The sequence below is a fragment of the Elephas maximus genome, chromosome 6 (genome assembly GCF_024166365.1).
Source record: "Elephas maximus indicus isolate mEleMax1 chromosome 6, mEleMax1 primary haplotype, whole genome shotgun sequence".
Taxonomy (NCBI): domain Eukaryota; kingdom Metazoa; phylum Chordata; class Mammalia; order Proboscidea; family Elephantidae; genus Elephas; species Elephas maximus.
In genome coordinates this window covers 130,059,212-130,072,041 of record NC_064824.1, presented here as the reverse complement: position 1 = coordinate 130,072,041, position 12,830 = coordinate 130,059,212, and the positions used below count along the sequence as shown (strand labels likewise).

Here is a 12,830-nt window from a genome sequence, read left to right as displayed (position 1 = left end):
GAGCCCAAAAGTATACTATAGTTCTTCCCTAGTTAACAAAATCTGGAAGATAAAAAGTGAGTATGTCAGCAGTAACTGACTTCGCAGAGTGTGGAAAGCCAAAACCAAACCATCTGCAGAGGTGGGAGAAACGAAATGGAAGTTGATTTCTGCCTCAGAACCGCTGGAGAATTCACCGGATGATATCTGGGGGCAGGTGAGTTTAAGAAGGGTCAAGAACAGATCTCCAGTTCCCTAAATCCAAGAATCGACCTCCACCAAGCCCTACGCAGAGGTCTAGATGAATGTTTAATCTGGAGAAGATATACCAAGCAACTGAGGATTGTTGTTAGGTACTCTGCTGAAAATGGGGGATTATCTGAGACTACATATTTAACGGTAGGTTCTACTATACCATCTCCCCTAAGTGTCCTCCCTCAACTTGGCTCCTAGAACAGTGTCAGCCAGGCTTTTTAATTCCCAGCAAAAAGACTGAAGAATATATCTCCGATTTAAAGAAAAAAAAATAAGTTTCCAAACCAATGAGCCCCAAAACTGCCCAGAACAATGAACAAAAACCTACACCAAAATACTTGAGTTGATATTCTGAACAGCAGGGATAACCAAAAACCAAACCCTTTGCCATCAAGGTGATTCCAACTCATGGCAAGCCCATGTGTTACAGTGCAGAATTGCTCTATACCGTTGGCAGAAATAAAGAGAACATAAATACTCTCCAGAAGGGGCCACAAAGAGTAAGAACAGCATCAGACTATTCAACAGCAACACTGAAAGTTTGAAGATAGCTAAGCAATGCCTTAAGGATCCCTGCTGATGCAGTGGTTAAGTGCTCAGCTGCTAACTGAAAGGTCAGTGGTTCGAATCCACCAGGTGCTCCTTTGTGTGATAAAAAACCTGACAATCTACTCCTGTAATGATTATAGCCTAGAACACTCTACAGGACAGTTCTCTGTCCTACAGGGTTGCTATGAGTTGGAATCAACTCGATGGCATGCAACGACAAGAAGCAATGCCTTAAAAATTACAAGGGTAAAGCATTTTCATTCTAGTAAATTTAAACTATTAATTTAAAAATAAGGATAGATTAAGACATTTTCAGCCATATATCTCTCAAAAAAGACCTCCAATTCACCTTTAATGGAGAGGCTCATCGAGATATGGGACCCAGAAAAGGGAAGGTCCAAAAAAATTATGGGCATACGGAATTCCTAGAATGAAGGTGGCTGAAAAGTCCCAGATGATAGCTGACAGCAGACCTACAGAGCAACGTTTCCAAGGCAGAGGATGACAGAGGTACCAAGAAAAGATTTATCAAAAAAAAGGAAAAAAAAAACCTGATGTGTCTGGTCATGTTCAAAGAAGTTTTCTAGCGTGGCCACAGACGATTTACGTGGAGATATAGAAATGATACATATATGAATCATATAAAAACCAAATGAAGACAACAGAACAATTAAAAATTTCAACGGGAAAAAGGGTGTAGCAGAAAGAAAATACAATAATAATATACATGACTCAGATGTGAACAATATGTGCATTGTCAAAATAAAGCAAATACTTAACAGTCATTTAACCAAAAATTGTGATGTTGGGTTTTTTTTTTTTTTTTTTTTATACTGAAGGGGTAGAACGAGGGTATAAGTGGAGAGGATGAGAGGCAGAGTGTTGTAAGGGCTAAATTCTTATCTTTCTCCTTCCACAGTAGATAAAGCAATAGATAGAAACCAAATTTTAAAAAAAGGCAGTATTACATTAGTTAAAAACATTAAGATAACTACAGAAGGGGGAACAGCCAAAGGAGTTCAGTCATTGCCTATGGCAATCAAAAACTGTAGAAGGGTATATAAGGGACTGCTGTTTGTTATAAGCCTTTTGCCTTTTAAAATTATGTATATGCAGTCTTTGATAAAAATTAAAATTGGCTTAAAAGTAAACAGAAAAACTGGTCTTGCTCTTCAAATGGAAACTCTGTAACTGATTATTCTTAAAGAATATTTCCTTTAATTGATGAAAAGGCTTTGCAAGAAAACACGAGGAAATTTTTTAATTTGAAAAATCACACCAAGCTTCTTTATATAAAAAACAGCAATCCTTGTATAGCAGCACCTACTGAATGCAACTGTTCCAAGTTAGAACCACCAAGATTCACCGAGTAAGACATAGTTTGAAGAGAAAAATGAGAAAGTTTTCCCATCTTTCCACATTATTAGTTATGCTGATTTTCATACTTCCCTCATCAAACAGCTTGCAAAATTTAACAAAAAAGTAATAATAATGAGAGGATAAGAATTTTTAGAATCTGACAATTACAACGAAAATTCTTCCTTTTTAAAAGGTGTGTTTCCCTGTAATGTCCACACACACCAGTCTCGAATCTCCCCCTAAAGTCATACAGAAAAAAATCTATCGTCTCTTTGATACTATCCAAAGATAGCAAAGAGGGGTAGTGTGTATTAACTTGATTAGGCCATGATTCCCAGTATTCTGTGGCTGTCCTCCATTTTGTGATTGTAATTTTATGTTAAAGAGGATTACAGTGGAATTTTAACACCCTTACCAAGTGACATCCCTGATCCAATGTAAAGGAAGTTTCCCTGGGGTGTGGCCTGTACCACCTTTTCTCTCTCAAGAAATAATACGAAAGGGAAGCTAGCAGAGAGTTGGGGACCTCATACCACCAAGAAAGAAGCACTGGTAGCAGAGTGTTTTCTTTGGACCCGAGGTTCCTGCACCGAGATGCTCCCAGACCGAGGGAAGACTGATGTCAAGGACCTTCCTCTAGAGCTGACAGAGAAAGGAAGCCTTCCCCTGGAACCGGTACCCTGAACTCTAACTTGTAACCTACCAGACTGTGAGAAAATAAATTTCTCTTTGTTAAAGCCATCCACTTGTAGTATTTCTGTTAAAGCAGCACTAGTGCCTAAGACAAGCCTCCACCTCCCAAGTCTTCTCTTCTTTAAGCTAATAACATTGCTGGCTCCTTCAAATTTTCCTCTCAAGCATGGTTTCAAATCTCCTTATCATCCTAATCACATTACTTAGAGCATGCTCCAGTTTGTAAAAAAACACACACAAAAAATCAAACCCGTTGCTGTTGAGTAGATTCTGACTCATAGCAACCCTATAGGACAGAGTAGAACTGCCCCACAGGGTTTCCAAGGAGCAATTTTTCTCTTAAACTAAGCAGCCAGAATTAAAAAAAGGTGTAATCATGACCTCTCTTCCTCTAAAAACATTTATAGTATCAGTCAAAAAAGAATGTCTTACTCAGGAGTCTGAACAAAATACGTTCTAACTGAAAGAAAACAGTTGTCAATCCCCATATATCAAACAATTCAGATAGATTTCCCAGCTCCACCGTAAAGTTAATTAACTTCATTCTAATCTTGTCTAATCAGGTGTCTTTGGGATAATAGATCTCATCTGTGAGGTTGTAAAGGGTGTCAAAAGGAACTTGCTACTAATTAAGTACCAAACTATGAAAGATTTAATTTTTTGCACATAAATCGGAAGAACCCAAGGCTATCCTAGACACTCATGGCTTTGGGAATTGAGAAATACATTACTGAGTGGGAGACGAATGGGAAGAATAATGACACCTAGTGCTAAGTATCTCTATAGGAGCTTCTCAGGATGTGAACATCATGCGTGCGGCATAGAAAAGATTGAAAATATCAGTCTAAGGGATATACTTGTTTTCCAGAGAGTAACAATGGAATAAATACAGAGGTTCTAAAGAGATAATGATTCTTAAATTGAAATCCAATAAGTTCCTTAAAAGAATTTGTTTTCATTTATAATTCAACTCATTGATATTTAAATTTTTTATATAAATTTAATCTAGGTTAATTGTATAACCACTTCTTTTAAACTAAGGACCAAAGTTTATGTTTACAATCACATTGTGCCAAAAGCCACTGACAAAGCAGAAAAGAACAGAGACAAACTCAATATGAAAACGATGCCTCTGCCCCAAGGTAAGGTCAAAAGATGTCACCACACTCTGTACGCTGAAGAGTTTTCCCAGTACAGAAGGTGCTCACTTTATGGAGGATTGTATGGAAGAGCCCCTGTCCACCAATTTACTAGATTAATCCATGTATCTCCTTCCCTCTCAAAAAGCTGACAGCTAATGCCTGCTGCACAATGAAGTCCCCTCTCTCTAGTTTCCTCCCACTGAGTTTTATACTTATCGAGAGTTGTTTGGGCTTCTCGTCAAACGTGTTTATGCTAGTAGTACTTGGTACATAGTATTTGCTAACATTGTTGGTATAGTAATTGGCAAGTAAACAGTTCAAAACCAAAACAAACCCACTGCCATCAATTCTGACTCATACGGACCCTACAGGACAGAGTAGGACTGCCCCACAGTGTTCCAAGGCTGTGATCTTTAAGGAATCAGCTTGCCACATCTTTTCTCCTGTGGAGCAGCTGGTGGATTCGAACCTCAGATCTTTTGGTTAGCAGCCAAGTGCTTAACCACTGTGCCACCAGGGCTCCTAAGTACATAGCATATTATGTAAAATAATGACGCATGAGCAAGAAGAGTCATTCTCCATGAAAACTAAGCAAGATATTTTAGACTTAACTAAATCGAGTCACTTAGAAAAACTGTTATTTAACTGTGACAACTGGAAAAGACTGGAAAACAAATCATAAAAATCTGGAATTCAGCAATCAGTCTGCTTTAAAAGTAACATGAAATTCTAGAAATCAAACAACACAGTATAAGTGTCTGGTTTGAACCCCTGCTGAGAAATTTGCATTTTGACCCCAGATATACTGAATCAGAATCCACAGTTTAACAAGATTCCCAGGTGAGTCTTATGTATAATAAATTTTGAGAGCCACTGCTCTACTAGTGATTCTCAGAATTGGTCCCTAACCAGCAGTATTAGCATCACCTGGGAACTTGTTAGAACGGCAAATTCTCAGCAGGGGTTCAAATCAAACAAATCCCTGGTTATATCCAATAATAAAGAATCTAATCAGTTGACCTATATTCAAAGAAAAGACTTTGGTATTACAGAAAAGGCCCTGTAAAATTAGAAGTTATATGTTAAAATAAAAACACTTCACATATTCATTCATTCCACTCTTAGGAAACTTTGCTTTAACTGAATTTTTGATAAGCCTGTTGTCATGGATTGAACTGTGTCCCCCCGAAGTATCTGTTAACTTAGCTGGACCATGAATGAGTCCCAGTACTGTGACTGTCCACCATTTTGTCATCTGATGTGATCTTCCTATGTGTTGTAAATCCTATCTCGATGACGTTGGATTCCAAGGCAACGGGTTTAAGGGTTTTTATGATGTTGATGAGATGGTTTAGGGGCAATTATGCTGATGAGATCTGTAAGATTAGATTGTGTCTTAAACCAATCTCTTTTGAAATATAAAAGAGAGAAGGGAGCAGAGAGGAGGGGGATCTCATTCATACCACCAAGAAAGCAGAGCTGGAAGCAGGGCACGTCCTTTGGACCTGGGGGTTCCTCTGCAGAGAAGCACCTAGTCCAGGGAAGCCTGTAGACAAGGACCTTCCTCCAGAGCCCACAGAGAAAGCCTTCCCCTGGGGCTGATGCCCTCAGTTTGGACTTCTAGCCTACTAGGCCGTGACAGAATAAACTTTCGTTTGATAAAGCCATCTACTTGTGGTATTTCTGTTACAGCAGCACTAGGTGACTAAGGATCCTATCCACTACCAATCCTGACTGTACAGAATGGAGTTTTAACTCCAGTTCAAAGCATGAGGATTCCAATGAAAACATGTGAGAATTAAAAAAAAAAAAAATTCAAAAGAGATCAGTATCAAAGCAGTCAGCACCATATTTCCACTGCACTCACAATACACAACACTAGTTTCTGAATACAGTTCAAAGACAAGAAATACACATTTGGAGCTAAAAAGTTTCCTTTAAAAAAAGAAAAACATACAGTACTCATAAAATAAAAATGAATAATACATTTATAAACTATCTGCCCTGCCATTTAAAACCCAATGAGGTGGAAATGAATAGTGGAGATGGTCACACAATATGGTGAATGTAATTAATGTCACTAAATTGTACACTAAAAATTGGTTACGATGGCAAACTTTCTGTAGTATGGTAAAACCTGTGAGAGCTGCAACTGCCTTGTTCCTCCTGGTCTCTCAAGCTTCCTGCCTTTAACAGGGTGCAATCTTACCACTTTTCTATCATTTTAGTGGAAACTATCTGTTTTCATTCTCTGACATTTTTATGCCTTACACAGGTTCCGGATTTCACAGGTTTTACTGTATATATTTCACCACAATAAATTTTTTAAAGTAAAATCTAATATTTTAAATTTCCAAAAGACAGAAATAACAACTTAGATTAACCCACAGAAACTCCTTATACAAGCATTAGTGGCGGAATCAGCTTTAGGCCTGAATCCCAACATAAGGAAAGCATCACCCACAGCAAACATGAGAAGTGTAAGCTGATTTTATAATTTAAAGTTGTAGGGGAATAGAGTGTCTTCCTCACATGACTGTTACTAGAATAACACCTGTCACACAGCTAGCACTCAATTTTAGTTGTTATTATCATTTTTTTTTGTTTCGATAAATAACTGTTGTATTCCCAGCACATGCATTAGTACCTGGCACTAAGTGAATGTTTGCTATTAAAAAAAAAAAAAAAAACTTTGTCATACACAATTGAAAAACTACCAAAAGAGTTTCCTCACTTATTCTAAATTCAAAGTTTACTATGTTGTCAAAATTTCTCACTAAATGTAGCCAAGTTATAGTGCCAAAAATAAACTGAAAAAGGAATTAAGAATATAAATCACTGCCCACTGTGACTTCATGACGTCCTAAATATCATAAACCCAGCTTCAAAAGTATACGATTGCAACCCTAATAGTAAATAATTGTATATAAATAAATATATGCCTCTTTTCATCTGACCAACTTTAAATAATAAAACCCACTTAAAATTCTTGCAGTAATGTATTCCCACGTAAGTCAAAACGCACATAAAACTAACAAAGCATTAAGTTACTATCTGGCCCACTTATCCACCTGAAATTCCCAGTTTATGTGCACTTTCCACATGAAATACCTGGTGTTAAGAGTGGCAGTGTTTTTCAAAATGTTACTTTAGATTTTATCTAAACACTCACTGAAAAACTTATGAATCATTTTTTAAAGATCGGACAATCTTTTGCTTTGTTACACTAATGTTTATAGTCTCTACAATATAAATAATTTGGTCTAAAACTAGTCTTAAAATCAAGTAAAGTCCTTTAACATGAAGGCCGTATTTTATTGCTGGCTATAATTTAAATGGTTTGAGTGTCCTTCATACTTCTTTAAGTATTTCCGTAGATAGAATCAGAAAGAAAGTGACAAACCAATCTGTTAGAACATCCCATTATGACTCAAAAAACAAGTAATTTTACTGTATCTAAATCTAAAGTCTATTTTAGTTTCAGAATCTGAATTCCATTGTATACCCTGAATGAGCATCATACAAACACACATACATATGGAACAGCCATCTGGAAAAACAGAAAAATCAGGAAAGATTAGTTCTAGGTTTAGTAATACTAACAAAAATCACTGGCTCAATTTATTTACACAAAAATATTGCTGGATAAAAAATGAAGAGTATGTGACTATTCTAAAATTTAGAATTCATAATAACCCACTACTGTCAAGTCAATCCCAACTCATACTGACCCTACAGGACAGAGCAGAACTGCCCACAGGGTTTCCAAGGAGCAGCTGGGGGATTCAAACTGCCGACCTTTCTGTTAGCAGCTGAGCTCTTCACCACCTGGGCCACCAGAGTGCGTGACAGTAGACACCATTTGCTGTGTATCGACACTGTCTACACATACCAAGGTGCCTCAAGGGTAGCTTGCAAGACTTATTTCATATTTACATCTCCATCGCTTAGCCCAGTCATCAAAGAGTACCTGTTCAATATTCAATGAATTGGATCATTTAATCCTCATAACAACCCAAAGATGCATAGTATCATCTTACCACAAAGAAGGACACTAAGGCTGAGAAGATGGATCCAGGCCAACCTGCACATCCCTACACAGTGACCTGGATTAACGCTTGCCCTAAATCACAACGTTTGTGGCAGTGTCAAAATCTGACTGCCAAATTCATATTCTTTCTACTATACCTTGTCATGTAAACAGGAAATACATAATTATTATTAAACTCAATTATTATATTAGTATTAAATTCTTGTCCTGCATTATTGCTTTTCAATGAAAAAAATCCTCAGGAGCCAGTTTCCCATATTTCTGCAGTGAACACTTGATGGTTGCCATTCTAGCATCCATTCCTCCTTCCCAAGAATCCCAAATTAGAAATTTGGGAACTCTATTTAGGGATCCTTGTGGGTTGGAACAGACTCAATGGCAACAGGTTTGGTTTGGTTTTTTGTTGTTTTAATAGGAGCTCCTGAGCGGTACAAGTGCTTAAGCAGCTCAACTATGAACCAAAGGGTTGCTGACTCCAACCCAACCAGGGGTACCTCAAAAGAAAGGCCGGGTGATCTGCTTGAAAATGTCACAGCCTTGAAAAACCTATGGAGCGCAGTTCTACTCTACAACACATCAGGTTCGCATGAGTCAGAACTGTCTCAAAGGCAGATGGTTTGGCTTAGTTTTTTTGGGTGTTCCAATGAAGCCAGAGTAGAACATGTGTCCAACCAGGGCACATAATGGCTGATTCCGGGTGGCCATGTGACCTAATCTCACACAATCAGACTGAACTACAGGACTTCAGGACACCTTGGGACAACAATGTAATTCTGAGGCAGCCATCCTTTGATGAGGGAAATCTAGGCAACATCACTAAGCCACTGAATAAGGTCTTACTGAAAGCCAGTCGATAAATTCCCTTTATATTTTTAAACCAATTTGAGTCAGGTTTTGAGTTATACCCAAAAAACCTGAGCTGACAGAACTTTATAAGGATATTTCTCATTTCAGCGCTTTTCGAGCACTGCTCCCTACACATGGAATGTTCTTCTTCCCCTTGCTAAAGGTGTCTTTCATCTGCTGGATACCTATTAAGTACCAGGCACTATGTCAGACGTTTAATATCTCCGATACTAAAAACAAACCTACCCTCTCCACTTCGCAGATGACAAAACTCAAACTCAAAGATATTGAGGGCCATTATTTATACCACACAGCTAACAAGGGGGCCAAGGCTCAAAGCCAGCTTTGTCTAGCTCCTAAGCACTTATTCTTTCAACTACATTAAGCTGCCTGCCACATGGAACTTGTCTCTTTAAGTGTTACTCAGGCATCAACTTCTCTGTGATGCGTTCCCTAAGGCTCCTCCGAAAACTCCTGTACCAGCCATGTGCATACCCCCGACACCAGCTATATACATACCTCACAGACAGCTCATTCATACAAATGAAATATTACGTGTATTGTTACTACGTATTTTCATGCCTGACTCCCTTAGAATGTAAGCTCCTTAAGAACAGCAGGATTGGGATAACTCTGGAGCATCCCACAGTGTATGATTGGGACCAGTAGAGCAATAAATATTTGTAAAATAACAACTAAACAGAGAAATGGAAGCCTAGCTATTACAGATTAAATCTAATTTAACTAAACAAGTACCATTATACTGAGGAAGACCCTCAATGAGATGGAATGACAGTGGCTGCCAACAATAGACTCAAGCATAAGGATTGTGAGAATGGCCAAGGACATGGCAGTGTTTCGTTCTGTTGTACACAGGATGGCTGTAAGTTGGGACCGACCTGGCAGCACCTAACAACATTATACCGAGGTATTCTTTTACATAAACTATTTCTGAAACATGGGATCTAAGAAGAAATTTGAAAATACTTCATTGATATTACACACATTGTGATAAATTGTTATCCTTTTGTACTTAAAAAGGGCTACACAAAAATGTCAGAAACTGAGAACAGTAAATATATGTGTATGAATAGAGAACCAAGCAGTATTTTGTTCTATTGCACACAGGGTCCCATGAGTCAGAGCCAACTCGAAGGCACCTAACTATACAAATATATGTATTGTTTTTTCCGCAAACCAAATAATTTAAATGCAGCAAAGGACCTGTTTAGTAAAAACAGAATATAACTTTCTTGCACCTAACAAAAGTCAGATACATTTAAAAATCAATGAGACAATTTTGTTTCTCAACTAACATTTTGCCCAACAAAGTTCACTTAAGTTACTAATTTTACTTCTTTATTTGTAAATGAGAAGCACACTATCTCCCAGATACCATCCAGCTCTACAATTCTGTTGTAGTTCAATAACCTAAGTAATACACAAACCAAAAGTAACCTCTCAGGCAGTCTCTCCTATGGTACCACGTTAATGCTCTGCACAGCACTTATCCCTGACATTTCTTAATTATTTATTACTGTCTCCTTCACTAGAATGTAAGCACCCAGAGAAGAAGGACTTTGCTGGGTTTATCAGCGCATCCCAAGGCCTCACACAGAACCTCGTAGGAATTCAATAAATGTTTATTGAGGAAGTAAGTTATGGCAGACTAATAATAATAATGCCTCTTCGACCAACTTTAAAAAAAGAAATTAGACACTACTGGGCATGTCTTCCATTTCCCAAACCTTTAATAAATGTGTTTTTCTCAGATATTATGTACTTTGCCTCACTACTTAAAATCGAAGGCTTAAAGTTAGTTACTACCACCTCATCAATAATCCACCAACTCTGAATTTAAGATAACTAGTACATAAACTGAATCGACTCGACGGCAGTGGGTTTTGGTTTTAGTACATAAATGGAAATCCTGATGGCGTAGTGGTTAAGAGCTACGGCTGCTAACCAAAAAGGCCAACAGTTCGAACCTACCAGCCGCTCCTTGGAAACTATGGAGCAGTTCTACTCTGTCCTATAGGGTCGCTGTGAGTCGGAACCGACTCGACAGCAACGGGTATCAGCGGGTAGCACACAAAAGCAACTTATCAGTTTCAAAGTCATCTATCAAATTTCATATCGACAAAAATCAGTCCACAATAAAACCTACTGAAGCAAAAAACAGTACAAGCCATACCAGTCATTCGACATGGCAGGCTCAGTTTTTCAGAAGCAATGCTGTCTTCCATCTCTCCCCATTTCTGTACACAGCCAGGACACTTGTGTATCGATAGAGACTTCTTATACCGCCTCCATATTCCGATTATCATCACACAGCTCCTAATCGATACCTTATTTCCATTAACTTTCCCCAAACTCCTCAAGACTCTCTTCAAAGCATAAAGCTAAAACCCCCCAAACTCCTATCTGCTTTTCTGCCTTCCTTTATCAATTAAGCCGCTTGAACTATCCCCCTTGGGATTCCAGTCTCTGACATCCTGGCATTTTAGTCCCGCCACTGTCCCTAAATGCCGGCTTTCTCCCCGTCCTCTAGGACCCTCACCCCGAGGAAGAAGGCCCCATCACGCGCTCCATCCCTCCCGCCCCAGCTCCGACCCCGGAGCGCCCGGCAGGTGCCCAGCTGGGGGCCGCCGAGAGGCGGGGCACACAAAGGACCCGCACGCTCCTGCCCGTCTCCACCGGTCGCCCCGCAGCCCTGGGGCCCCGGAAGGCGGCCGGCAGCCCGGCGACCACCAGCGGCGCCCCCTCCGCGACCCCAGCCCCACGCACGCCGGCAGCCCTGACCCTGCCCCTCGGCCCCGGAAACCGAAAGCGCCTCCCGGCCGGGCGGCCGGAGCCGAGCGCATCCCGCCCCGCCCCGGGGACCGGCGCCCTAACGGCCGCCCGCTGCCCCGCGCCCGGAGGGCCCTCCGGCCGGGGCCCCGCACTCACAGGCTGCCCGAGCAGGAGGTGCAGACGAAGGAGCCGACCGTCATGTTCACGTAGGTGGGGCCGCGCTGGTCGCAGTCGAAGCACTTTCGGTTGTGCGGGAGGCCGGTCATGTCCCGCAGCATCTTCAGGTGCTTCTCCTCCTGCTTCCGCTTCGCGCTGGCCGCCATGGCCGCGGCGCCGAGGGAGGAGGCCGGCAGGGCAGGGAGCCGGGCGGCGCTGCGCCGGGGGCCCGCGGTCCCACGGGCCGCCCTGGCCGCGGCCGCCGCCCTCCGTCAGCGCACGCCGCCCGCGCCGGACCCGGCCGCCGCGGCTCGGCTCGGCTCGGCTCGGCTCGGCTCTGCGGGGCTCGGCGCGGCGCGGACGCTGCGGAGCGCGGGCTGACGGGCCACACCAGCCGGCCCGGACGGGACAACCGCCGCCGCCGCCGCCACCACCTTCCCGACTTCTCGGGAGGGGAAAAGACGAAGAAGGGAGACGGCAAGAGGAGGCCCGCCCCAAGCGGCCGCAGGCCAAGTGTCGGCCGGCGCCCTCTGCTGGCCAGGAGGAGTCACTGCGGCCACGCTAGAGCCTGGGTCGGAGCTGGGGCAAAGTAGGGAAGACACAATAGTGGTATTATACACAATAGTGATGATTATACCCCAGAACTTATTGCCTTTGAGTCGATGGCGACTCATAGTGGTTCTATAGGACAGAGTAGAACTTCCCCATAGGATTTCCAAGGCTGTAATCTTCTGGAACAGACTGCCACATCTTTGTTCTGCAGAGCGGCTGGTGACTTCAAACTAACCTTTCAGTTAACAGCCAAGGGTTTAACCACCGTGCAGCCAGGGCACATTGAGCGCTTACATGTGCTAAGCACTTTACATGGGTTATCTCCCTCCTGTGCTTAAAACTCTCTGATGACTGTAGACTGCATTTGGAATAATTCCAGATTCTTCACGTGCCCTAAAAAACAGAGCTTAGCCCAGCCTACCTCCCCCACTTTATCCGAGGTCACTCAGGCACGC

At 41.5% G+C, this 12,830-nt stretch overlaps 1 protein-coding gene across 8 annotated transcripts in view; it reads right to left on the bottom strand.

Annotated features, from left to right (window-relative positions):
* AGFG1 (ArfGAP with FG repeats 1) overlaps nt 1-12,088 on the bottom strand; it is an 88,887-nt gene extending 76,799 nt beyond the window's left edge. For 6 of the 8 annotated variants that reach the window (XM_049888371.1, XM_049888364.1, XM_049888366.1 and 3 more), the window contains exon 1: nt 11,824-12,088. In XM_049888371.1, coding sequence (XP_049744328.1) covers nt 11,824-11,990 — 167 coding nt within the window. In that variant the 5' untranslated portion in view covers nt 11,991-12,088. The remainder of the gene's footprint in view (nt 1-11,823) is intronic. The other 2 variants (XM_049888367.1, XM_049888368.1) reach the window with 1 other exon arrangement.
* Nucleotides 12,089-12,830: the final 742 nt, after the last annotated feature.